At 44.4% G+C, this 27,672-nt stretch overlaps 1 protein-coding gene across 1 annotated transcript; it reads right to left on the bottom strand.

Moving 5' to 3' along the window:
- Positions 1-11,084: 11,084 nt before the first annotated feature.
- Positions 11,085-26,175, bottom strand: LOC121009280 (ficolin-1-like). Its single transcript, XM_040442288.1, has 8 exons — positions 26,069-26,175; positions 25,584-25,697; positions 25,219-25,272; positions 23,337-23,375; positions 22,049-22,176; positions 21,657-21,786; positions 12,724-12,858; positions 11,085-11,462 (listed from the first exon to the last, which is right to left on the bottom strand). The coding sequence occupies exons 1-8, from the start codon at positions 26,136-26,138 to the stop codon at positions 11,215-11,217; spliced, it is 918 nt and encodes a 305-aa protein (XP_040298222.1). The 5' UTR covers positions 26,139-26,175; the 3' UTR covers positions 11,085-11,214.
- Positions 26,176-27,672: the final 1,497 nt, after the last annotated feature.

Raw genomic sequence — 27,672 nt, 5'->3', positions numbered from 1 at the left:
TCCCTGCTCCTAGTCTGCCTTGAGCGCCGAGCTGATCACTCGGTGCTCGACTGGTTGGTCTGTCGGTCATGTGACGCTGGCCACGTCACATGACCCTCACTCCCCACTATAAATACAGGCAGCCTGCTGGCCACAGGTTGCCTGTTAATTTAGGTTCCACCTGTGATTTGGTCTTTCCTGGCATACTTACCTCCTGCTGAATTCCTGACGATCCTCTGCCTGCTCCTTGTGTACTTTTCTGCTCTCCTGGTATTCTGACCCCGGCCGCCTCCTGACTATCCTCTGCTGACTCCTTTGGTACTTCACGTCTCTCCTGGTATTTATGACCCCGGCTTCTCCTGACAATTCTCTGCTTGCTCTATTTGTACTTTGTAGCTTTCCTGGTATTGACTCGGTCTGTTCACGTCCTGTTGTTTGTCTGTCTGTCATCCCTGCACTTATTCCAAGTTAGGGATTGCCGTCCAGTTGTCCCCTGTCATTAGGACTCGAGAGGCAAGTAGGCAGGGCCAGGGGTAAGGGTGGAGCGCAGTGGTCACTTCCCTCCCCCCTGTGTGTGTGTGTACGCGACCGTTACATAAGGCCTAGTTTGTTCATAGGGTAATAAACACATGACAGGTTCCCTTTAAAGGATAACTGTCACATTTAGACCCTAATTTCAATTTTCATATATGTAGTTACTAATAACATGATATTCCAGAATCAGTTGTTATTAGACTGACTTACCCCATATTTAATAAGGTTCAGCTCTTAGCAACCAGTCTGCATAAAACTGCAATTTCACTATTAAGTTAAGATGGCCGCCACTGCCCTCACCCTGAGGCTAATCCCGCCTGCCCTCACTAGCCAGTAACAATAGCCCCCCAAAACTGTCAGTAACCAGAGCCCTCCCCCCTAAAGGGTTAATCTCCTGCAGCACAAAGGGGTCCTCTTACCACATGTTGCTTTCATTTATACACTGAGCAGATGGCAGATCTCCCTTCCCTGCTCTGCGCTGCTTCCACTCTGCCTTCTCCAGCTCTGCTGAGTGAGGGAGCGTCTGCCAAGCGCAGGGACAGGGAGAAGTGCACACAGCCCAGGAACTGTTATCAGCTGCTGGGGAGGACCTGACTTTAATCATTTACTTACAGTCCCTGGCTGTCAGTAATCTGACCCTGCATGCAGCATGCTCCGTCCTTCAACAGATAGACGGACCATGCCTAGCAACCCTATTTTAAGCACAGGTAAAAGTAGGCAGTACAGGGAACAAAAATGTGGAATTAAGGGGTAATTGAATACACAGTGAAAAGTTGAAATAGGGCCACCAAGGTGATATTAACCCCTTAGGGACACAGCCTTATTTCACCTTAAGGACCAGGCCATTTTTTGCAAATCTGACCAGTGTCACTTTAAATGGTAATAACTTTAAAACGCTTTGACTTATCCAGGCCATTCTGAGATTGTTTTTTCGTCACATATTGTACTTCCTGACACTGGTAAAATGAAGTAAAAAAAAAATCATTTTTATTTATAAAAAAATACCAAATTTACAAAAAAAATTAAAAATTGCAAATTTCCAAGTTTCAATTTCTCTACTTCTATAATACATAGTAATACCTACAAAAATAGTTATTACTTTACATTCCCCATATGTCTACTTCATGTTTGGATCAATTTGGGAATGATATTTTATTTTTGGGGGATGTTACAAGGCTTAGAAGTTTAGAAGCAAATCTTGAAATTTTTCCGAAATCTTCAAAAACCCACTTTTTAGGGACCAGTTCAGGTCTGAAGTCACTTTGTCAGGCTTACATAATACAAACCGGATTCCAAAAAAGTTGGGACACTACAAATCATGAATAAAAACTGAATGCAATGATGTGGAGGTGCCAACTTCTAATATTTTATTCAGAATAGAACATAAATCACGGAACAAAAGTTTAAACTGAGAAAATGTACCATTTTAAGGGAAAAATATGTTGAATCAGAATTTCATGGTGTCAACAAATCCCCAAAAAGTTGGGACAAGGCCATTTTCACCACTGTGTGGCATCTCCCCTTCTTCTTACAACACTCAACAGACGTCTGGGGACCGAGGAGACCAGTTTCTCAAGTTTAGAAATAGGAATGCTCTCCCATTCTTGTCTAATACAAGCCTCTAACTGTTCAATCGTCTTGGGCCTTCTTTGTTGCACTTTCCTCTTTATGATGCGCCAAATGTTCTCTATAGGTGAAAGATCTGGACTGCAGACTGGCCATTTCAGTACCCGGATCCTTCTCCTACGCAGCCATGATGTTGTGATTGATGCAGAATGTGGTCTGGCATTATCTTGTTGAAAAATGCAGGGTCTTCCCTGAAAGAGATGACGTCTGGATGGGAGCATATGTTGTTCTAGAACCTGAATATATTTTTCTGCATTGATGGTGCCTTTCCAGACATGCAAGCTGCCCATGCCACACGCACTCATGCAACCCCATACCATCAGAGATGCAGGCTTCTGAACTGAGCGTTGATAACAACTTGGGTTGTCCTTGTCCTCTTTGGTCCGGATGACATGGCGTCCCAGATTTCCAAAAAGAACTTCGAATCGTGACTCGTCTGACCACAGAACAGTCTTCCATTTTGCCACACTCCATTTTAAATGATCCCTGGCCCAGTGAAAACGCCTGAGCTTGTGGATCTTGCTTAGAAATGGCTTCTTCTTTGCACTGTAGAGTTTCAGCTGGCAACGGCGGATGGCACGGTGGATTGTGTTTACTGACAATGGTTTCTGGAAGTATTCCTGAGCCCATTCTGTGATTTTCTTTACAGTAGCATTCCTGTTTGTGGTGCAGTGTCGTTTAAGGGCCCGGAGATCACGGGCATCCAGTATGGTTTTACGGCCTTGACCCTTACGCACAGAGATTGTTCCAGATTCTCTGAATCTTCGGATGATGTTATGCACAGTTGATGATGATAGATGCAAAGTCTTTGCAATTTTTCGCTGGGTAACACCTTTCTGATATTGCTCCACTATCTTTCTGCGCAACATTGTGGGAATTGGTGATCCTCTACCCATCTTGGCTTCTGAGAGACACTGCCACTCTGAGAAGCTCTTTTTATACCCAATCATGTTGCCAATTGACCTAATTAGTGTTAATTGGTCTTCCAGCTCTTCGTTATGCTAAAATTTACTTTTCCCAGCCTCTTATTGCTACTTGTCCCAACTTTTTGGGGATTTGTTGACACCGTGAAATTTTGAATCAACGTATTTTTCCTTTAAAATGATACATTTACTCGGATTAAACGTTTGATCTGTCATCTACGTTCTATTACAAATAACATATTGACATTTGCCATCTCCACATCATTGCATTCAGTTTTTATTCACAATTTGTTTAGTGTCCCAACTTTTTTGGAATCCGGTTTGTAGAAACCACCCAAAAATGACCCCATTCTAGAACCTACACCCCTCAAGGTATTCAAAACTGATTTTACAAACGTCGTTAACCCTTTAGGTGTTGCACAAGAGTTATTGGCAAATGGAGATGAAATTTGTGAATTTCAATTTTTTGGCAAATTTTCCATTTTAATAATTTTTTTACAGTAACAAAGCAAGGGTTAACAGCCAATCAAAATGCTATATTTATTGCCCCGATTCTGTAGTTTGCAGAAACACCTCATATGTGGCCATAAACTACTGTACGGGCACACAGTAGGGCGTAGAGGGAAAGGTGCGCCTTATGGTTTTTGGAAGGCAGATTTTGCTGGACTGGTTTTTTTGACACCATGTCCCATTTGAAGCCCCCCTGATGCACCCCTAGAGTAGAAACTCCATAAAAGTGACCCCATCTAAGAAAATGCACCCCTCAAGGTATTCAAAACTGATTTTACAAACTTTGTTAACCCTTTAGGTGTTCCACAAGATTTAATGGAAAATAGAGATACAATTTCAAAATTTCACTTTTTTGGCAGATTTTCCATTTTAATATTTTTTTCCAGTTACAAAGCAAGGGTTAACAGCCAAACAAAACTCAATATTTATGGCTCTGATTTTGTAGTTTAGAGAAACACCCCATATGTGTTCGTAAACCGCTGTACGGGCACACGGCAGGGCGCAGAAGGAAAGGAATGACATACGGTTTTGGAAGGTAGATTTTGCTGGACCGATTTTTTTGACACCATGTCCCATTTGAAGCCCCCCTGATGCACCCCTAGAGTAGAAACTCCAAAAAAGTGACCCCATTTTAGAAACTACGGGATAGGGTGGCAGTATTGTTGGTACTAGTTTAGGGTACATATGATTTTTGGTTGCTCTATATTACACTTTTTGTGAGGCAAGGTAACAAGAAATAGCTGTTTTGGCACCGTTTTTATTTTTTGTTATTTACAACATTCATCTGACAGGTTAGATCATGTGATATTTTTATAGACCAGGTTGTCATGGATGCGGTGATACCTAAGATGTATACTATTTTTTTATTTATGTTTTACACAATGATATCATTTTTTAAACAAAAAAAATCATGTTTTAGTGTCTCCATAGTCTGAGAGCCATAGTTTTTTCAGTTTTTGGGCAAATATCTTGGGTAGGGTATGATTTTTGCGGGATGAGATGACGGTTTGATTGGCACTATTTTGGGGTGCATATGAATTTTTGATCGCTTGCTATTACACTTTTTGTGATGTAAGGTGACAAAAAATGGCTTTTTTTACACCGTTTTTTTTGTTTATTTTACGGTATTCACCTGAGGGGTTAGATCATGTAATATTTTTATAGAGCAGGTTGTCACGGACGCGGCGATACCTAATATGTATACTATTTTTTTTATTTATGTAAGTTTTACACAATGATTTCATTTTTAAAACAAAAACAAAAAAATCATGTTTTAGTGTCTCCATATTCTGAGAGCCATAGTTTTTTCAGTTTTTGGGCGATTATCTTAGGTAGGGTCTCATTCTTTGCGGGATGAGGTGATGGTTTGATTGGTACTATTTTGGCATACATACGACTTTTTTGATCACTTTTATTACCTTTTTTGGGAAGTAAGGTGGGCAAAATTTCAATTTCATCATAGTTTTTTATTTTTTATTTTTATGGCATTCACCGTTCGGGTAAAGTAACATGACCGTTTTATAGATCAGGTCGTTACGGACGCGGTGATATCAAACATGTGTAGGGAATTTTATTTTTTTCATTTTTAATCAGTGATAAATGTGTTTTTTGATTTTTACTTTTTTTTCACTTTTTTTTACTTTCTTTTGACCCAAACCCACTTGGTTCTTGAAGATCCAGTGGGTCTGATGTCTGTATAATACAGTACAGTACACTATATAGTGTACTGTACTGTATTTTCACTTTACAAAGTCTGATCAGCACCATGGACAGCCTCTGATCAGTACCATGGACAGCCAGACGCCTGTGAAGGTGTCCGGTTGCCATGGTACCCATCACTCGCTGCCACAGCAGAGCAGTGGGTGATGGGTGGGAGGGGGGCCCCTCCCTCTCCCATCGGGGGCTGAAAAGGCACAACAGCCCCCGATGGGAGAGGGAGGGAGCTCCCTCCCTCTTAACCTTTTCCATACAGCGGTCCCTATGGACCGCGGCATGGAAGGGGTTAAACGCATGGCATCTGTGCCAGCACAGATGTCATGCATTTCGAGCAGAGTGTCAGCAATGTGCTGACACTCTGCAAACCGCTCGGCCATCCTGAGAGAGGGGGCGGGCAGATGATCGCATGCCTGCCCGCCCCCCAAGCACCGCTCGCCCCGCCGCCCGCCCTTCCTGCCGCACTCCCTGCACCCCCTTCCCGCTGCGCCTGCCGGCAGATAACAAAGAGGGCAGCAGGGGGGGTTAAACATTAAAATTAAGCTTATTTGAAGTTTCTGATCCCCGCGGTCACAGACCGGGGGGATCAGAAACTTCCGAAACCGCAGCAAACCGCAGGTCTGAAATGACCTGCGGTTTGCTGCGATCGCCTACATGGGGGGGGGGGGGTCTCAATACCCCCCAGCGCATCTAGCCACGGTGCCTGCTCAATGATTTGAGCAGGCACCGGGTTCTGAACACCGCCCGCCGGGCGGCGGTGATCGGAACCATACATGACGTATCGGTACGTCATGTGTCCTTAAGTACCAGGACAACATGACGTACCGGTACGTCATGTGTCCTGAAGAGGTTAATCACCACAATCCAATACTCCAAAAAAATATATACGACAGTTATCCAAACTGCCATTTGCCACTGGGCATTGTAGAAAACTTATGGCTAGCCTCCTGCCCTACGACTATGGCCCCTGACATATTACCCTTCAAGAACAGGGTAACAGAACTATGCCGCATGTCTGGACTGTTAATAGGACCGAACGCGGTTGGAATTTGTGACAGACCCATCCATATGAATTAAACAAAATGGCACCCAGATAGCTAATTTTATTGTATTTGTGTACCCTGAGCGGCATTCACCTAATGATATGCCCTCAGACTTGAGCTATCTGGGAATAGGTTAAATGTCTGTGTTTGCTGTGAGGGTGTGACATTGTGTGTTGGGTGGTGATTCCTGTCCTGTTGTTCCCACATGTGTATTGGTGATTTCCCTTTGCCCTGAGAGATAATTGAATTGCTCTTCGGGTGTCTCCAGGGCAGAGAGGAGGAAACCATGATGCATTGGGGGATGTGTTGTGTCTGTGTATCCTGAGTGCTACGTGTCTGTCCTGTGTCACAGTCCTCCTTCTGGTCCCCTAGGGTCCCCTAGGGGCGTGTACACCAGATGGGGACCTGCATAAATACGGGCGGGTAGCCCTCAATAAAGTGTTCATGTTCTTCTTGATCCCTCAAAACGTAGCTTTGTCTCGTTATTGGAGGGAATTGCTGTATCACGCTGGGATTGCTATGCTCTGCATATTCCCTGGAGGAGAGATCTTTCCCACACGGTCCTGAATGCTGGAGGTTCATTCAGGGTGGAAGGAAGACGGCGCGGCTCCAGTTAAGCTACGGTGGTTGTGGTGTCCAGTGCGGTGCTTGTGGTCCTCGGCGCAAGCTAGGAAGCGTCTATTAACGGAAGGAGATCCGTTACATGCAGGATATCCATACAGTGGTGTACCTCCAATAGAGGCAGACCACGCAGCTGCTATCGGGCCCCTGGGGGAAGGGAGCCCGCAGTGGAGGATAGGCCCCGCCCACTAATTACACTTGTATGGCTACCTGAGAATGTAAGACGTGGAGAAGGACCTTTGGTGATGTCATCAACCATGTGACCAGTGCAGAAAGCCAAGGAATAGCAAAGCAGCAGAAGTCTAAAGGACCTTTGGTGATATCATCATGTGATCAATGCAGAGGACTGGTGAAAGATCTGTGGCATATCCCTGTGAGGGGGCAGAGCTTCTGTGTGGTGCCTGGAGGAGAGTTTAGTGGTTTTCTGGGATAACCCATAACATCCTAGAAAAGCTGGGAGTTGTAGTTCTCTCCTATTATATCCCTCTCTATGTAATTTAAATGTATGCCCTAGTACAGTCTGGTAATGCTGGGAGTTGTATTTCTTCTGTCCTATTATATCCCTCTCCATGTAATTTCAATTTATGCCCTAGTACAGTTTAGCAATGCTGGGAGTTGTAGTTCTCTCCTCTTATACCCCCTCTCTGTAATGTATACTGATGCCCCATAATAAGTCTGGCCATACTGGGGGTTATAGTTATTTCTTTTTAAAGCTTTCACCTAGTACAACTAGATGATGTCCTATAATAATCTGGACATGCTGGGAGTTGTAGTTCTCTCTTCTTAGGCTGGGTTCACATCACCGTTTAGTTTTCTGTTTTGCGTGCAGGACTATTTTCCATCTAAAATAACGGATCTCCGACAGAAATGGCTTAAATGGATGCCAAATGTGCAGAACTGATGCTTGAAATACAGGACCCATTTTTTCTTTATTTTTCTGTTCATCTGACGGATCAGAAGAACGGAAAACTAAACGGTGATGTGAACTCTGTGTAATATCTACTTGTATCTGGTAATAACAGCCTGGACATGCTGGGAGTTGTAGTTCTCTCCATTTTACCTCTTACTACAGATGTGGCCAAAGCCTTTTATGTTCTCTAGCATCAGATTATGAGGTTCTGCAGCAGCTGAGGTGTGTATTATGAAGTTCTGCAGCAGCTGAGGTGTGTATTAGGAGGTTCTGCAGCAGCTGAGGTGTGTAAAATGATGTTCTGTAGTGGCTGAGGTGTGTATTAGGAGGTTCTGCAGCAGCTGAGGTGTGTATTAGGAAGTTCTACATCAGCTGAGGTGTGTATTAGGAGGTTCTGCATCAGCTGAGGTGTGTATTAGGAGGTTCTGCAGCAGCTGAGGTGTGTATTAGGAGAATCTGCAGCAGCTGAGGTGTGTATTATGAAGTTCTGCAGCAGCTGAGGTGTGTATTAGGAGGTTCTGCAGCAGCTGAGGTGTGTATTAGGAGGTTCTGCAGCAGCTGAGGTGTGTATTAGGAGGTTCTGCAGCAGCTGAGGTGTGTATTAGGAGGTTCTGCAGCAGCTGAGGTGTGTATTAGGGGGTTCTTCAGCAGCTGAGGTGTGTATTAGGAGGTTCTGCAGCAGCTGAGGTGTGTATTATGAGGTTCTGCAGCAGCTGAGGTGTGTATTATGAGGTTCTGCAGCAGCTGAGGTGTGTGTTATGAGGTTCTGCAGCAGCTGAGGTGTGTATTAGGAGGTTCTGCAGCAGCTGAGGTGTGTATTAGGAGGTTCTGCAGCAGCTGAGGTGTGTATTAGGAGGTTCTGCAGCAGCTGAGGTGTGTATTAGGAGGTTCTGCAGCAGCTGAGGTGTGTATTAGGGGGTTCTTCAGCAGCTGAGGTGTGTATTAGGAGGTTCTGCAGCAGCTGAGGTGTGTATTAGGAGGTTCTGCAGCAGCTGAGGTGTGTATTATGAGGTTCTGCAGCAGCTGAGGTGTGTGTTATGAGGTTCTGCAGCAGCTGAGGTGTGTATTAGGAGGTTCTTCAGCAGCTGAGGTGTGTATTAGGAGGTTCTGCAGCAGCTGAGGTGTGTATTAGGGGGTTCTGCAGCAGCTGAGGTGTGTGTTATGAGGTTCTGCAGCAGCTGAGGTGTGTATTAGGGGGTTCTGCACCAGTCAGAAAAACATCAGTTGTGACTGGATAAAATCCTTTAGATTTCTGTGTCTGCACTTTGGAAAATGCCCCTGTCCTCTTCCTCTGCCAGCACGCGTCACACTGTGACCTGACTGACCAGTCCAGACCTGACCTGATCCCGCACCGTCACCAGTCCAGACTACTGCTGTGAAGATCTGCCCCCGGCCCTGACCGGGCTCTGCCAGCAGCACAAACAGTAAGTCAGCATCGGGGAGGAGGTGAAGCAGCAGCGGGCACAGTCCATGGGGGAAGGATGAGACTATATAAAAAGTAGCAGCAGCAGTGGGCACAATTCATCGGGTAAGGCTTGGTAATCACTTGTGATCAGATTTTGGTATTCTGTTCCAGCATACCAGCAGAATACCAGAATCGCCAGATCCAGCATATGCCAAACACTGCTGGCACCTGCCCCATCCATTCACAATAATGGGGTCATTCAAGATTGTTTTTCCCTTTGTTTTTTCTAGAATCTGCAACGGAGGCTTTTTCTGGAACCTCTGCAGTAGATGTGCACGTACCCTGAGGGGTGCGATGGGTCACTCACAAGGGGGCCCAATTCAGATTCTTGCCATGGGGCCCAGTGATTTCTATGTACGCCCCTGTATCCATATATGTGTAAATTCTGCCACATGTATGTTTGTGCATGTTGCTGTGAATGTCCGCCATCATACTTCATCTTTAATATTTCTGTTATCCCTGTTAGGCCTCATGCACACGACCCTTGGATGTTTTGCAGTCTGCAAATTACGGATCCGCAAAACATGGATACCGGGTGTGTACATTCCACATTATGCGGAACAGAACAGCCGGCCTCTAATAGAACCGTCCGATCCTTGTCTGTGATGTGGACAATAATAGGACATGTTCTATCATTTTGCAGAACGGCCATGCGGACATACAGACACGGAATGCACACGGAGTCATCATTTTATTTTTTGCTGCCCCATTGAAGTGAAGAGAACGGTACGGACATGGAAAAAAATCAGTTTGTGTGCAGGAGCCCTAAGGTGGGCCCCCAGAATCAGTAACACTGGTGGGCCCTAAGTACCCCAGTCCGATACTGTATCCCGGCCTAATACTACGTGACAATCAGAGTTTCCCCATAAACAGGAGGAGATGGGGCTCTCCTTATGGGAAGCACTGACACAAAAAATATGACTATTATTATAAATTGAATTATGAATGGCACATGGTCGGTGAGGGAGGTTGTGTAGACAGTTGTGACATATGAGGCCCATGATCCTGTTTTAATCAGAAGAAGTTCCTTAAACTCATATCAGTAAAGCAGTCAATGAAAATAAAGGAATGTCATAGATTTACTGTTTTACATACATTTTATATATAGGATATCAGCATTAGAAATGGTTTCATATGGAGTCATCGTTAGTTACGGTATTTGGAGGTCCAGTCATTGCTTTTCCACTTGGGCCCAGGATGTCTACACTTTCCCAGTCCTACCTAGAACCAGAGTTAGGGCTCATTCACACGACCAAGGTTTTAATCCGCATCCGAGCCGCAGCTCGGATGCGGACCCATTCACTTCAAAGGGGCCACAAAAGATGCGGACAGCACTCCGTATGCTATCTGCATTCGTTGCTCCGTTCCGTGGCCCCGCAAAAATTATGAGTCGTGTTCTATTCTTGTCTGTTTTGCAGACAAGAATAGGCATTTCTATAATGGGCCTCCTGTTCCGTTCCGCAAATTGCGAAAGGCACACAGGCGGCATCCGTATTTTGCGAATCCGCAATTTGCGGAACTGAAAAAATGGCACGGTTGTGTGAATTACAGGGAGCTATTTACAAGGACTATCTATGGGGAAGAGAAGCTGGTGAGACATTTGCACTGGGTGCTGGGCCACCGCACATTGGTCAGGGTATTTAGATACAGGCCTACAGCACAGAACATAATGGTCTCCGCAGGTGAAGGAAAGCCTAGCTAAGGCTATGACCAAGCAGCCAGTATACACAGCCTACTGCAGCCAAACCGATCCCTTCACCCACCAGGCCCGTGCAGCTAGGGGCACCTCCAGTGTGTGTTTTAACATCCATCAAGACTCTTATAAAATCAATACAAGAAATTTTGAACAAATAGTTGAAAATCCACAAATTTCTGGGACTGTTCCTCCATCTAAACAGGCCTAATCTTCATTTCTGCATGCTTGTACGAGTATTTATACCCTCTGGCAGTATTCCAGTTGATGCCATCTGCACTAGATGTGTGCTCTCCTAGGTGGTAGAGTCCATTAAGGTTGGCACTGTGACAATTGCTATACCACCAGCCGCCTTTATACAGTGATGAACAACTGCGCTCATGAATGTCGTTGTCTTCATCTTTAGTACTAAACTTCATGTTGTTTAGACCTCCCATAGAATCTCCTGCAAAATGACAGAGACAAATACCAGAATGATTTAAGAGTCATCAGTCTACATCCTCACATCTATTGACTTTATTCTACCGAAAACTCCACTTTATACAAGTAGAGATGCACCTAGAAGAGGTAGAGCCCAGTTGCAAAGTTCAAAATGCACCACAAATTATAGTTTTACCATCAAGGACAGAAAGGGTGCGACCACATGGGGCGGCCATGTTGCCATTGGGATTTGGCCGCATCCATGTCATCATACCCAAAGGCTTTTCCTTTCCTTCCTTTTCCATCACCCTTGAGCGAGTTCCCCATCCCCTTTTTTGTTCTCTCACCTTGTAACAAAGAGAATGGATCCAACCAGGACTGGAACTCCTTTCCCCATTGCAGCCACTTTACAATGTTTAATTCCACTTAAAGGGGTTCTCTGCTTTGAACATTCCCTGCTTGTTAGAAATGGTCCTTTGACAATAAGGAAACCACATAGTTGGTGGGGAGGTCTGGCAGTAATTGCTCAGTTTCCCTTCAGCGCCACCACAGGGGAAGTGAAGCATTGCACAGTGCCTATTCAAACTAATGGGTTGTCTGTGTCTTACAGGACAGGACAAGTCCTCCAGAGTGAGAGACACTCATTATAATCGCTTCACTCTGGAGATGAAGATCTTGAACAGCGGATAATTAGAATTCCCTAATAGGGAAACAGAACAACTCCTTAAAAACCTAAGGATTCACTATAGTAGATATAAGATTGTGGGCCCAATATTCTATCATTGTCCCATGTCCTATAGGGGTCTAGGAAGCCGACATAGAATGGCTCTCCTGCTGTAGACCTTTGCTGGCAATTTTCCTTTCCTTAACAAATGAGTGTTGCTGAGAAGGTACTGCCAAAGTGACAACCATTGAGGCAGCAGAACCACTTTTGCAAGATGCCCACCAATGTGGAAGAGTAGAATGCCAATATCGCGAAGTCAGAATTTAACTTGAACAATTAATTTATCAGAGGGACAGCACTGTATTTTCCCAAATGTCATATTATTTCAGGGCCACCTGTAGGCCTACTGCTTCCTTCTAGTCAGTATACTAGAGGTTATTTTTTTATGAATTTAAAAGGGTTTTCTGAGATTTTTTTACTGATGACCTATCTTCAGCTGATTGGTCTCCCACTGATCAGATACTGATGACCTATCCAGAGGATAGGTCATCAGTATTAACATTTCAGAAAACCCTTTTAAACCAACCTCTGTGAAGGACATTCTGGCTAAATTGTCTCTCACCTGCAGTTCCTTCTTGAAACGGTCCTATTAATAATTTGTATTTCTCAGATTCATCCAATACTTTGAAGCTTGCATACTTGGCAAACACCATTTTACCTTCAAAATCTTGTAGATCAACACGTAATTCCCATGTTCCTAGAAAAAGATATACACAGGGCATATAGAAATTAGAATCTAAAATGGCTACAAAAGCATGGCCCTGAGCTTGAAGAGCATTTCCAAAACTCACCTCATTCCCACAACATAGAGAAGACCACACTGTAGACTCAGAGTAACCAGTCTGTGCAACCATAAGTGCAGCAGAGATCTGGGATAGGTCCCTACATGCAAGCCAGGGGCTCTGTTAAATACCTGGTCTTAGGACCAGATGTTAGCACGATGGTCCATGCCCACCAATGTTCCGCTCTCCTGGGCGGGAATGGACGCTGTCTTACTCACCTCTTCCGTACTGGCCAGTCGCCTCTGTCTCTGCTCGTCCTCTCCCATCTCTCCCATAGCAAGGATGGCCGCTGAATTGTCTTCTGCACAGTCTTTTTCCTGCTCTCATACGGCATGTGCGTGCTTCCTGAACGGGCCAATGCCTGCATGACCTAAGTCTTCCCCTACATTTTACTGGCTGTCCCAGGGTACTTAAAGGGAACCTGTCACCAGTTTTATGGTGTCCTAACTAAGGGCAACATAAATAAGTGATTGATTCTCTTAGCAAAATGCTGGGTCACTTTCTTTAATTGACCCAGTCAATCTGCCAACATCTTGTATTGAAAAGCTCCAGCTGATAATGATGAGTCATGAATATTTATGAGCTCCTGACTCTCCCCGCCCACCTGCTGCTGAATGACAGTTTGTTTCCATATGAACCAGCAGCAGGTGGGCAGGGGAGTGGCTATAGCTCTGAATTAAACATACGCTGGACTCAATGACATCACGCTGGACTCAAATCAGCTCATTAGCATGCGGCATCTTTGTGTGTATATTATAAGGTAACCATCTGTCACACCAGTAAGTGAATACATCTAAGGTACTTTTTAGTAGTTAATGAATGTATATAATTAGTTAGATTATAATCAAATATCCACATGACAGGTTCCCTTTAAAGGGGTTCTGTAGGAATCATTTAAAATGGCCACCAGCATCCTGTTCTAAAATGGGGGAGATTCATCAAGACTGGCGTTTTCTGCGCCTGTCTTGATATCCCCTGAGTTGCTGGAGGATGCGCCTAAATTAGGCGCATCCTCCTGTAGTCCGTGCGCCTAACAGCTCAGAGCTGCCGTAGATTTCTGGCTTCATTTACACCAGAAAACTGAAATTTGTTGCAGCGGATGACCACGCCCCCTTTCCCGCCCTTGCCACGGCCCCTTTCAGAAAAGTGGCGAGGACGACAAAAAGTGGTAGATGCGTCAATTTATAGCACATGCAACTTTTTACCACCACTTTTCAGGTGCATAGGGAAGGATAGATCTCCCCCTGTTCGACCTAGGGTACAATAAATATATAGAGACTAGATAGCTGAAAGCTATATAAACCCTGTTTATGACCTAGGTATTAAAACATAAAGTTTTTTACTTTATTAAATAAAAGTTTTAATACACTAGATCAGGGATGCTCAACCTGTGGCCGTTCATCTATTGCAAAACTACAACTCTCAGCATACCCTAATAGATGTAGGCTGTTCAAGCATGCTGGGAGTTGTAGTTTTAAAACAGCTGGACAGCCGCAGGTTGGGCATCCCTGCACTAAGTCATAAACAGGGTTTATATAGCCTTCACCTATTTACTCTCTATATCACTACACATTACGCTCTGGCACTTGCATATACTATATATTGGAAAGTGTTTCTGGCAGGCTCCTCAGCCATTATAGCATATCATAGGCAGGATCTTATCATTACCATCCACGTAGAGCAGTGTAGTCTGTTGTGAGGCCCTGCACCCTCACCCCCTAGGAAGCTCTACAAGTGGAGGCAACTAGTCCCAGCTGTCCTTGGGTAATTAGGGCAGCTCCCTCAATGGAAGGGCGCCTGAGTGTTAAGTTCTTGGTTGTCTAGTAGTTAACCAGTGAAGTTGTGTTGTCCTGTCTCTCTGATTAGTTGGCACAGTGGGCCCATGCCCACTGTCTGTTACACTAGCAGGGGTGGACTAGTGTAGTGTACGGGGACTAGGGGCGTACATAGAAATCACTGGGCCCCATAGCAAGAATCTAAATTGGGCCCCCATTCCCCTTTTATAGCCCCTCCCACTACCCATTCCAGGCCTCTCTCTTTGTTCCATGAACTATGTTTGCTGCTGCGTTTTATAATTTATGCCATCAGGGCCGGATTGGGATTACAAAACAGGCCTGGCAGACAAAAGAGGCATAATAGATGCAGTGTGTACAGATGTATAGTGTATAGCAGTGTACTGATATGTGAGGAACATGGTATAATATATGCAGTGTGTACAGGTATATAGTATATACAGCAGTGTATTGATATGTGCAGTACAGGGTATATTATATGCAGTCTGTACAGATATATAGTATATACAGTAGTGTAATGTGAGGTACGAGGTATAATAGATGCAGTGTGTACAGATGTATAGTGTATACAGCAGTGTACTGATATGTGAGGTACGAGGTATAATATATGCAGTGTGTACAGGTATATAGTATATACAGCAGTGTATTGATATGTGCAGTACAGGGTATATTATATGCAGTCTGTACAGATATATAGTATATACAGTAGTGTAATGTGAGGTACGAGGTATACTAGATGCAGTGTGTACAGATATATTGTATATATAGCAGTGTACTGATATGTGAGGTATAAATTACAGCTCGTACCTCACATATCAATCCAATACTGTATATACAATATACCTGTACACACTTCATCTATTATACCTCGTACCTAACATATCAATCCACTGCTGTATATACAATATATCTATACACACTGCATATATTATACCTCGTACCTCACATATCAGTACACTGCAATATATATTATATATCTGTATATATTGCATCTATAATACTGTTTAATATATGCAGTGTGTGTGTGTGTGTGTGTATATATATATATATATATATATATATATAGATGTGAGGCATACAAGGTATAATACTGTAGATGCATTGTTTATAGAAATATGTGGTCAGTTATGCATTATGGTCACTGTGTGGGAGGTACATGAGGTAGTGGTCACTGTACCTGTCTGAAGTATTATACATGAGTGTGCAATCAGTAAAAACAGGGCATGGGGGGGGGGGGGGGGGGTAAATGACAAGAAGTGGAGGACCTCCTCTTACCACTCTATTCCAGTCTGTATGGATCAATGCAGAGCTGATTGTGAACTTCTAATACTTACTGTTAGGGGTTGAAGGACCTGTGATGATGTCATCACAGGTCCTGGCAGATGTACCTTTCAAACCTAGGAACTACACCATTTTTGGTGCAGTTCCTTTGCTAGATCCTGCAGGACCTGTGATGCTGAAGATGATGTCATCACAGGTCCTGGCAGATGTACTGTTCTAACCTGGGAACTACACTTTAAACTGTGCAGTTCCCTTACAGGACCTGTGATGACATCATCAAAGGTCCTTTAGCTTTAGAAAGATAGACCGGAGCAATTAGGGGGCGGGGCCTCTCCTCCACTGCGGGCCCCTCTTCCTCACGGGCCCCATAGCAGCTGCGTGGTCTGCCTATATGGTAGGTACGCCACTGACGGGGACTGTAATGCCCGTCACTACAGGAGGGTCACTTGTGTGCTGTCGTCCCCCTTATTCATGGGGAAGTTGGTATAAGTTATCTTTATAAAATGTAATGTAATGTAATGCTATGTATTTCCCTGTTACTGTGAAACTTGCATGTACAGGCCTGCTAGGGGTGTCATTTCAGCTCTTAGTCACTAGAGGGAGCTAGGGAGCCCTAGTTTATATAAGGCCCAGTCAGGGAAAGGAAAGTCAGTCTAGTCTAAAGCCAGTCTACAGCAGTTGGAGTTTAGACTATGTCAGAGTCAAGTCCAGGCCGGAAGCCTGCAGACCAGGAGAGGGTATTGCAGTCCCTGTAACCGGGTTCCAGATTCAAAGAGAAGGTTCCCCTCCTGAGTTCATCTATGCAGAAGCAGGAACACCTCGAGTTCAGAAGTTTCTAGAGTCTGAGGAAGCAGAGAGAGAGACAGAGGCATGTCAAGGAAAGCAAGAGGTACTCAAGACAACTTGGTACTTGATAAAGATAAAACCAAGGATATACGCCAGAGCTAGGGCATTGGGCCTTGGAGAAGAGTTTATATGTTCCAGGATCAGTCAGGAATAGAGTGCAAGCTGCCTGTACTACAAGTCCTGTGTTTAACACTCTGAAGTCACCTTGCTATACATATATTGCCTGCATCAACTGTATTGAAAATCAACTGTCTGCAAAGGAACTGCGTTTCCGTTAATGTCCCTATATGATGACTACTAAAGTTTGAGTTCTGCTTTAACATCACGTGGTTCCTCAGTTATTCCTGCTATTAGCAAACGGCGTGCCACCGTTTAATTGGCACTGGCGTCACGAACATTTCCTATCATCCCCTGCCCTTGCAGAGAGTCAGCCGTCTCAGGTTAGTGTCTATTGCACTACAACACCCAGGAACATTTATACACCTAACTTGAGTACGCTGCACCTCTCTTTTGGCGTCACGAACAGGATACGCACGCTTTCCAGTGCAAGAAGAGTGAACTTTGTGCCTTATACAGTTGCCCTGTGACCAAAGTGACAAATTGCCTGTTTTATTAAAGTGGACTTTGTGGACTGAAAATCATACCCAAAGTGTGCCTAAAACCTCCAAAAAGCGCTGTGCAGTGTTGCGCTATCAAGAGGAAGGAAATCGCCACATCGGAGTGTGGTTTTGTGGACTTTTCATCATCCTGCTTGCTGTCAGTGAATAGACAGCGTTTATACCCAAAGATGGCTGCTGAGGCTACTGAAATAACTGTTGCGTCATCTTCGTCCCGAAAAGGCGGGAAAAATTGGCGCCTTTCTGAGGAAATAGCGGGAAGGAGTTCAAGGTCAGGCGCCACTGCTTATCTGGACATTTGCATGTCGGCTAGCATAGACTCCGCCTTCCATATACTGGAATACCTGGGGGGCGGCCTCCCAGTGCAATGGGAGGAGCTGGCTGATCTAATTGACGCGACCCTATCGCTCTCCAGAGAAGGATCGAGCATGTTGGAGAGTGAACAGAGCTTTGCTGCAACGTCCGCGCCTGAGATCCCAAAAATGAATGATATTGGTGTAGAGCCAGAGGAGGCTCTACCGGCCTACTCTCCGGGACCGGAGAAACCCGCCTGCCCGCCACGGGAGAAAGAACCGGAGCCCTGCTATGGCTCCTGGAGATACTTCTTTCAACCCTCTTTCAAGTGGTCTTCACTAATGGCAGAGATCCGGGGGGCCGCTATAAAGCGGAATACAAAGACTAAAATCTATTATGAGGAATTGACCAAGACTATCCATGAACGACACACCGACACCCAGCCCCGCCTGGAAAGGAGAAAGGGGTTGGTGGTGTCCTTTGACAAAACCTGTGGCTACGGGTTCATACAAGATTACCTGACTGGCAGAGATCTATATGTTAACAGAAGATCTGTCAAGAGAGACTACCTCCCTTCCTATCAGCACAGCCTCCGCGAGGGAGAGGAAGTGGAGTTCACCCCTGCCGAGAGCCTGAGAGGCCCTTATGCAACTGCTGTGACCCGTCCCAAGCGAGAACCTGAGGACTGGGAGGCAGAAGAAGAAGACTACTCTGGCTGCGAGCGGGAACCGGAACGCTCTCCAGAGCCGGCCCATCACGCCTTCCAGGAGCGGAGCTCCTTCATTGGGCCTAACGTCTTCTGGCAGCCAACCGTGTTGGAAAAATGGGTGAGCCCCTATCCTTCCCCCGAGCTGCCTCGTCGGGAGAAGACCATACAAGATATGGAAAACTTAAAAGGATTTCGCAATACCTTTGAGAACATCCGGAGGGGTCGGAGACCCGATGCATCACCAGAACCTGCAGAGGCCGAGTCCGCGCCATCGTTGACTGTACCTGCGCCGGCGGCGCCAGCAGATGACAGCGACTCTGACACGGGGAGCATCGGTGAACAGATTGTCCGGCTGGAGGAGAAGTTGCGGGAGCTGCGCAAGATCGCGACCGCCAGGATCCAGACGCCGCCAAAGAAGGACGAGGTAAGGGTGCCTGTCACCACCCGTAAACCACCGTCTGCTAATGTTGCTCCGTCAAGGCCCCAAGGAAGACCCGTTATTCCTGTGAGTTGCTACACCGAGCCCACCGGACCGCTTGCGGCGGCGGTACCAACTGTCTTACATCCCACAATTATCATGCCGGGACCAGTACGGTCCACCCAAGGGTTTACCCCTAGGCCCATGGGGCCAATACCTATTAGGGGCCCCTTTACCTTGCAGCTGCCCCCTAACACCATTATGTGGGCCCATCCTCCTGTAGAGGACTACTACAGGCCGTATTTGCCAGCAGAGCCGGGTAATGACGATATACCCCTGTGAATCAGCCTGCTAGGCCTTTGATTTATTTCATCAAAGAATGATGTTATTAACCCTTCCAGGACAGGAGTCCTATGTTTCCTGGTTCTTTGTTGCTGCTGCCAGTTCATCCACGGCTCAGTGGTAGGTGTTAACCACTGAAATCACAAGGTCAACAAAGCCAAGTTTGTTTCCAGGATCTCCTGCCTGCTTTTGCTATCCCACGCCAAGTTGTGCCTGTTCCTTTGTTGCACCTTTTACCTTAACCCCCTTTTCAGGTTGATCAGGGGTATTACAGCACTTGTTTTATATTATACCATTTTATTGTGCAACTTGATACTAAGGAACCGTGCCCGGAGACAGACTCAAAAGAACCTGAGCCTCTGAGATTCTTACTCTTTTTAAAGTGAATGTGCCCAGAGATGGACTCCACCGCACGAGAGCCTCTGTGATTTAATAGGAAAATAACCTGGGTACGGACTCATGTTTGTTCTTTGAGCCTCCAAGAACTTTTATACTGTTTTATCTATTTTGCTGTTCTATTATGGACTTATTCATTGTCATGGACTATCCTGGTTATAATGTTACGCTGTGCCAGGTCAGCGCCCCAGTTCCATTCACTATCCTGAGAGAAGAGAACGACGCCCCTTGTCACCACCCTTCACCTTTGCCAATTGGACCTGATATGAATGTAAATGCAGATGAATTACATATATGTATGCCTGCATGTCTCTTTTTCTGTTTCAGGTAGAGATTCCAGTTGGGCGAGCCCTGATGGAGTACGAGGTCGTACTCAGCTTAAAGCAGTGGGGTATGTAGTGTACGGGGACTGTAATGCCCGTCACTACAGGAGGGTCACTTGTGTGCTGTCGTCCCCCTTATTCATGGGGAAGTTGGTATAAGTTATCTTTATAAAATGTAATGTAATGTAATGCTATGTATTTCCCTGTTACTGTGAAACTTGCATGTACAGGCCTGCTAGGGGTGTCATTTCAGCTCTTAGTCACTAGAGGGAGCTAGGGAGCCCTAGTTTATATAAGGCCCAGTCAGGGAAAGGAAAGTCAGTCTAGTCTAAAGCCAGTCTACAGCAGTTGGAGTTTAGACTATGTCAGAGTCAAGTCCAGGCCGGAAGCCTGCAGACCAGGAGAGGGTATTGCAGTCCCTGTAACCGGGTTCCAGATTCAAAGAGAAGGTTCCCCTCCTGAGTTCATCTATGCAGAAGCAGGAACACCTCGAGTTCAGAAGTTTCTAGAGTCTGAGGAAGCAGAGAGAGAGACAGAGGCATGTCAAGGAAAGCAAGAGGTACTCAAGACAACAGAGGAGGTACTTGATAAAGATAAAACCAAGGATATACGCCAGAGCTAGGGCATTGGGCCTTGGAGAAGAGTTTATATGTTCCAGGATCAGTCAGGAATAGAGTGCAAGCTGCCTGTACTACAAGTCCTGTGTTTAACACTCTGAAGTCACCTTGCTATACATATATTGCCTGCATCAACTGTATTGAAAATCAACTGTCTGCAAAGGAACTGCGTTTCCGTTAATGTCCCTATATGATGACTACTAAAGTTTGAGTTCTGCTTTAACATCACGTGGTTCCTCAGTTATTCCTGCTATCAGCAAACGGCGTGCCACCGTTTAATTGGCACTGGCGTCACGAACATTTCCTATCATCCCCTGCCCTTGCAGAAAGTCAGCCGTCTCAGGTTAGTGTCTATTGCACTACAACACCCAGGAACATTTATACACCTAACTTGAGTACGCTGCACCTCGAACTTAGAAGGCTGGGCCAGCAGTACTGTAGTGCAGAGCAAAATACCGCCCCAAATACCACAGTGCAGCACGAAATTCTGCCGCCAGCCACACAGTATGAAGCTGTCATCGTCTTGCGGACAGCAATACAGTTAAATTCAGGAGGGCACCTGCAGCCGCTGGCCAGGTGCATAAATGCCTGATGCCCCTACATTATTTAATGCTGAGAGCATCAGATCTTTATGTACCTGTCTGGAGGCCTTGCGTGGCTTCCTGGGCATCGGCCCACCGGGAAATTACTAGAACAGATCTGAGAAGTACTTATCATGATTCAGGTAGGGAGGGTGTTGAGTAGCATTAGTCCAACAGCTGTCTTATGTTTATGGCCTAATTTAGTCCTACATAGTCATTAGGTATGGCAAAGAGAGAGATGGTGGGGGATCTGCAGAATAGTGTGGCTCTCATGTAAGTTCAACTCTAAAAACTCTAACCTAATCTACTTCCCATAGTTTCATAAATCAGGGAAGATGATGAGCTGTGCCCTGAAATAATGGCGCTCCAGGTCAGCAAGTCTATAACAAGCCAGCATCAGCCACTTATAGACCCTTCAACCTTTGATACACAGTAAAGGGTCCAGCTACGAGCAGAAAAAAATCAATAAGGAGATGATTTACAGGTTCCTCATTACCTGTTGAAGATATTTGATGAATATTTTCATTCCCCAGCCAAAATTCACTTAGCCGACTTCCAAAGCCTTTCTTATAAGCATCCCAAGTGCGGAAGAAGTCTACTGACCCATCCCAACGTCTCTGTATGACCTAAAGGCAAGAGACGACCAGATAATCGGGACATGCCTATTCATTGCAGTTAATTTAAAGAAAGGAATATTTCTGGTCTAAACAATATAATCAACTAGAAGGCTTCCATTATTATAAAAACTATACAAAAGTAAAATATGAAGTTTCAGCCCCTCTAAGCTAAGGCTTAATCCCATAGGAAATGATATGGTCGTAATGGATCCATATTTTCCTAATAAATTATCTCCTTGCGACTTCCCGTTCATGTGTTGTATATACTTACAATCCATCCTCCACCATCTATGTCCATATCACACAGGACCTTCAGGGGCCGGCTGCCATCTGGGTATATGGTGTACCAGTCACTGAGGACTGCCCCCTGATGTTGTATTTCTTTGCAGTTCCTGGCAGCTGGGAAACATATAGAAAAATTAGTTTAGTTAATTTTGAGTTAATAGAAGGATAGGATTCTCCATTTAGGATTGTCACCTATCATGAGGAGCAGAAAGCAGCTATAAAGAGCATCTTTCATTTCAGAAGACCCTACATTTCTGAGCACACAGACAGACTATTGAGTTACGTAGTAACATCGTTTATAAGGTCGAAAAAAGACATCTGTCCATCCAGTTCAGCCTGTTATCCTGCAAGTTGGTCCTGAGGAAGGCAAAATACCCCTGTGAGGTAGAAGCCAATTTTCCTCACTTTAGGGAAAAAAATTCCTTCCCGACTCCAATCAGGCATCAGAATAACCCCCTGGATCAACAACCCCTCTCAATAGAAACTGTGTAATACTTAATCTCCCCTGTGGTGCTGTTTTAGGGGAACTAAACACTTGCTCCCAGGTCCTCTTACAAACTACAACTGATCACATTGGGTCCTGGCAGCAGAAGACCTTGTGGTCAACTTATTGTCAGGGGACCCTTGGTGGAGCAGAGGTTCAGCTCTCACTGAGGATCCATTTACACGGGCAGATAATCAGCCATAATGAATGTAGATACTATATAGTAACAGGCCTTTTACATGGGCTAAGAATCCGCTCATTAGCGATTATCTGGTGGTGAAAAGGTGCTGCCGATTACCCAATGAATGAGTGAAATGCTCGTTCTTCAGTTAATTGGATCATTTGTGCAGGCATCTAAATCGTCGTTTGCCGGCAGAAAATTCTGTTGTCTGAATACTGTGGAGGAGATCGCTGCATGTAAATGCATCAATCTCCTCCACTGATGAGCAGGCGATTGCCGGAAAGGAAGGTTTCCCTCCTGACAATCGCCTGCTGAATTGTCCCGTCTAATGGGACCATAAGTCGCTCATATTTTTCAATTTGTATATGAGGATGGTCGTAGGTCCTCATATGGTTTGCGTATCTGTCAGCAGCACTTCTGCTTTAACTAAGGGGATATGCTGCCGACTAGCCATAATTTCTATGTTCACAAAAAAGATGTGATTAACAATAAATGAGCGTTGTCTCGTTTGTTGATGATTGATGGACGTGCTTACACAGATGATGATAGGGAACGATCACTTGGACGATCATTTCCCCGTGTAATGGGGTCTTTAGACACCTAACTTACCATAGACTGGCTCAGTCGCCCCTCTTTCTCCTTTCTCTCCTATAAGGAAAAGATGTATATATAAATGTAAAGGAGTATTATTAGAGCAGTTGTCCTTCCATATCCCCCCTCAGCGCTCAGGTAGATGGCAGAACGTACAATCCGACTTCACCAAAAATGCCCATGGTTTGAAAGATCCGAAAATGCAGGCTGGAAAGAAAGATATTAACATCCTGATATTTTTTGGTCTGCTATAACAGTGCCCATGGAATCTCTACTAGTGATGAGCGGAATAGGCAATATTCAAATTCATGATATTTTGTGAATTTTTAGCTGAATATTCACCATAAATTCACAAATTCCAAAATTTGCAATTGCAAAAATTAGCAATGTAATATGCATGTATTTTGCACGCACAATTTCATTACTTATAAAAAAACAATCACGCAAAAGCTGTATACCAAAAGCTGGGTATGTGCAAGCCGACAATCTATCCATGAGACAGATACTGTCAGCATACCTTACAATGGCAGCCTTGTGTACAATGAGACATTCCAGACTAGCTCTCGTGTGACTGAGAACCAGTAAGCCTCAAAGTCGCTTGGATAGCTTGGGGGACCTGCGAACCTAGATCATTATCATTAGGGTGACAAAAATTTAAAATTTGTGTGTTATAGGGAATGATTTATTTTAAAAATAAAATAATATAGCATCTATAAAAAGATATTGTTAATGATATGTAAAATAATTATAGAATAAAAAGGTATGGATGATAAATAGCATAATAAGGATAAAGAGAAGCTATATACAATAAATAAAAAAAAGATTATAGGTTTATCTAGTGCTAAAAAAAAAATCTAGAATATTTGTGATTATGAATATATAGCACTATATTCTACACTTTTGCAAATTCTTGAAGTGCTGATATTCGCAATAAAAATTCACGATTAAAATATTTGCGATCAACACTAATCTTCACCAACTATATGAGAACTTGAGCTCGTTATTGTATCAGAGCCTGGGTTTAGCATAGGATCTTCTGACCCTCTGGTTGTGGGGCCAGGCCAACCATGTCAAAGTGGACAACATATTTAGAATCCATAAAACATGATCAGTTCTGACTGACTGGAGTTCTGACTCCAATATTCCACACTGTAGGGCACCAGGAAGCTGAGATATGTGGAGCTGTTTGGTGGAGTTCTTATAGTGCAGAGCTGCATAAAGGCCTTTCTACACAGGACAATAATCATGTGAACGAACCCGAACCTTCATTCCCGATCGGTGGCTATCATGTGAACATCCCTCTGCTATCAGCTGAGAAATGAGCATCTCACATCTTCTATGAGGGCACAAAAATGGTCACAGCACCAAAAAGCTAGCAGTATCTCAGCTTCCTGGAACCTTCTTAGAAAGGTGACATGTATCTTGGAATGCAACGGCCGATGGTAAAGATGGCCATAGACATTAGATAAATGTCAGCCAATACTTGCTGATTTCGTCAACCATGTAACATGTATGGTTCTCAATTCTCCCACTCCAGAAGAGGTTATGGAAGATGAGGATCAAGCAGATAAAATCAGTCATTTGTTCTCAAGTAGATAAGTCATCACCAGATCTGTCTGGCAGCAACTTACCCCCTCTCCCCATTCACTACACATGCAGAACTGGCCAAGCTGAGCAGGAATGTTTATGAGGGGAACATGGAGATATGTTTTCTGACAGATATCTCATAGGTATGGCCAGCCTTAGGCAAAGTTTCAGGAGCCATGTCTAAGTAAGTCCTTAAAAGTGGAAGGCGCCAGAAAGATGGCATCCTTGCCATGCTTCCAGTTAACGAAAGAATACAGATTTATCTGAATTTCACATTGTAATATATTATTATGTGTAAAAGTTCTTTACTAACCTTTTTCTCCTGAAGGTCCAACTTTTCCTTGTCCCCCCACAGATCCTGTTTGCCCTGGAAAAAAAATAGCAATACAATAGACTTACATGCAGCGTGGTACATAGACAATGGGAACCCCACAGCAAAGGTAAATATTAGGCTGCTTGACACCACCACATCCCTGTGCCAGATCTCACCATCCATCACAACGGGTTCAAAACCAAACTGTAGCCCCATAGCAGCCGCATGGACTACCTCTATGGTATGTGTGCCCACCTTTTGTAAATTCATAGATTTCTGAACGTAGAGGGACATTTTATAAGATGAAACATATGGCGATATTCTATAGTTCCATAAACATCATTAGTTATTATCTTTGTACCAACCTTTTTCTCCAGGTGCCCCAACATCTCCTTTTTGACCTGGAAGGCCAGGATGACCAGGGCAGCCTCGAAGAATCGACAATTTGTCAGTGTCCCCAATCCCTAAAACTTTCACTTCTGTCAATAAAAAAAATTACACACATATAACGGACAGCTAAAATATTACAAGCATGTAATAGACACACAAATGGAAATAAATGAAGACCAAAGGAACAAATACAAGATACATTCATACACAGTATAAGTTCATTTCCTGATATTGTGCTGGTTTCTGACTCTATTAATATATGACGCGTGGTTAAGGCTGTGTTCACACAATGTGAATGCATTGCTTTTCTCTTTTGTTCGCATTATTTTTTAAATATTGTCGTAAAATTGCTGTGGTATCATAAATCTGTGCTACTGTTGTTTTAATTTTTTACAGAATCATATTATAACCTGTGAACACAGCCTAAAGAGTAATGATCAGTTGCTCATGAAGTACTCACCCGGACATGACTGATCACTGCTACAGAGCCCGGACACCATTCCCAGCAGTAGTAGTACTGGCACACTCATGGCGGCCTCAAGAAGTTTACACCGGTCTTCCAGAAGCCACAAGTACATTTAAAATAAAGTTATAGCCAATACCCTTCCCTTTTATATATGTCATATGCCGAGCCCCCCCCCCCCCCCCCCACCTCCTTGTCCTAAGGGAGCTGTACTTTCCCAACTCTGTCCTTATGAAATATTTCTCAGCAGGCCTAATGACTTAATGATACGTTGGCCTCAACTGTTTACTTTACAAACTTAACTCATTCCCTCCAATGATGGAAAGTTAAGTAGAATTTCCTGATCATATACAGGGTATGTCCAGCCAAAGCCTTCTTATGACATGTTTCCACAACGTTGCAGAAGATGCATTTTGAGTAGACTGTCCCTTTAAACTACTTGTCCAGTTAAAATGATACATTTCTCAAACCAGAACCTGGATCTTAATATTTTTATAATGACATCTAATTAGAAATTTAGTATAGCCGCTGTTTGTCATTTTCCTTTTTTCTCCGTCCACCTCACTAACATCTCTGAGGTGGTCACACATGCTCAGTTCCATCCTTCAGCTGCCATCAGCTGTATCTACTGTTAGAAGCTGTGACAGTTACATTGGACCTGCCTTCTGAGCTGTGATAGGTTGAGTGCTATTGCACAAAGGACATGCCTCCGTCAGGGGTGCACCACCAATGAGGCCAAGTGATCGCCTCAGGCAGCACCAGGTAGGGGCAAGAAATTGGGATTGGAGGGGGCGCTGTTTCAGTTTTTGCCTCAGGCAGCAGAAAGGCTGGTGCACCCCTGCTGCCACCATTATAGGGAGAGAGCTGCAGCTGAAAAGATACTGCATATAACTCTAGCAGAGCAATGAATGGGGAGATCACTGGATCCATGTGAGGTACAGGACTGGTTCTAGCTTTGTTAGAAAGATATTCTCATGATGTCTGATTTTTTAAATTTTTTTAACATTAATCATCGGATAGCCCTTTTAGCATGTCTTCTTCAGTGACTATAGGGTTGGACTGGCCCACTAGAGTACCAGAGGATCCTTTGGTGGGCCCATTGTCTCACTATAAGGACCCCTAATGAAACAGGGCACGTAAGGGCCTGTAAACTCCGAAGGTAGGTCTTCACAATCATTTCATTTGATGGGCCCAAGGGACTTCATTCCGACGAGAGACTTCATGCCATTATTGCTGTGGTGGACCTGCCTTCCTGCAGATCCTGTAGACAGTTCTGATTTATGAGGTCCATGATCCCATTTTAATCAATTGAAGTTTTTGAAACTCATATCAGTAAAGCAGTCAATGAAAATTAAGGAATATAATAGATTTATTGATTTACATACATTTCATATATAGGATATCAGCATTAGTAATGATGGGATGTGGAGTCATCGGTGGCTAATTGGAGGCCCAGCATTGCTTTTGCACTTGGGCCCAGGATGCCTAAACTATCCCAGTCCTACCTAGAACCAAATCTATAGGGAGCTATTTACAAGGACTATCTATAGGAAGGGGAAGCCGGTGAGACATTTGCACTGGGTGCTGGGCCACCGCACATT

The sequence above is a fragment of the Bufo bufo genome, chromosome 8, assembly GCF_905171765.1.
Source record: "Bufo bufo chromosome 8, aBufBuf1.1, whole genome shotgun sequence".
Lineage (NCBI taxonomy): Eukaryota > Metazoa > Chordata > Amphibia > Anura > Bufonidae > Bufo > Bufo bufo.
Note: the sequence above shows the minus strand (reverse complement) of the source record. Positions and strands in the feature narration are given on the sequence as shown.

What these genes read in the sequence shown, in the direction of transcription:
- LOC121009280 (XM_040442288.1), bottom strand. Translation starts at nt 26,138, where the DNA reads ATGAGTGTGCCAGTACTACTACTGCTGGGAATGGTGTCCGGGCTCTGT. An exon ending in CAGTGATCAGTCATGTCCGG is followed by an intron (nt 25,698 to 26,068) that starts GTGAGTACTTCA and finishes TTTTATTGACAG; the next exon opens with AAGTGAAAGTTTTAGGGATT. An exon ending in TAGATGGTGGAGGATGGATT is followed by an intron (nt 21,787 to 22,048) that starts GTAAGTATATAC and finishes TCTTGCCTTTAG; the next exon opens with GTCATACAGAGACGTTGGGA.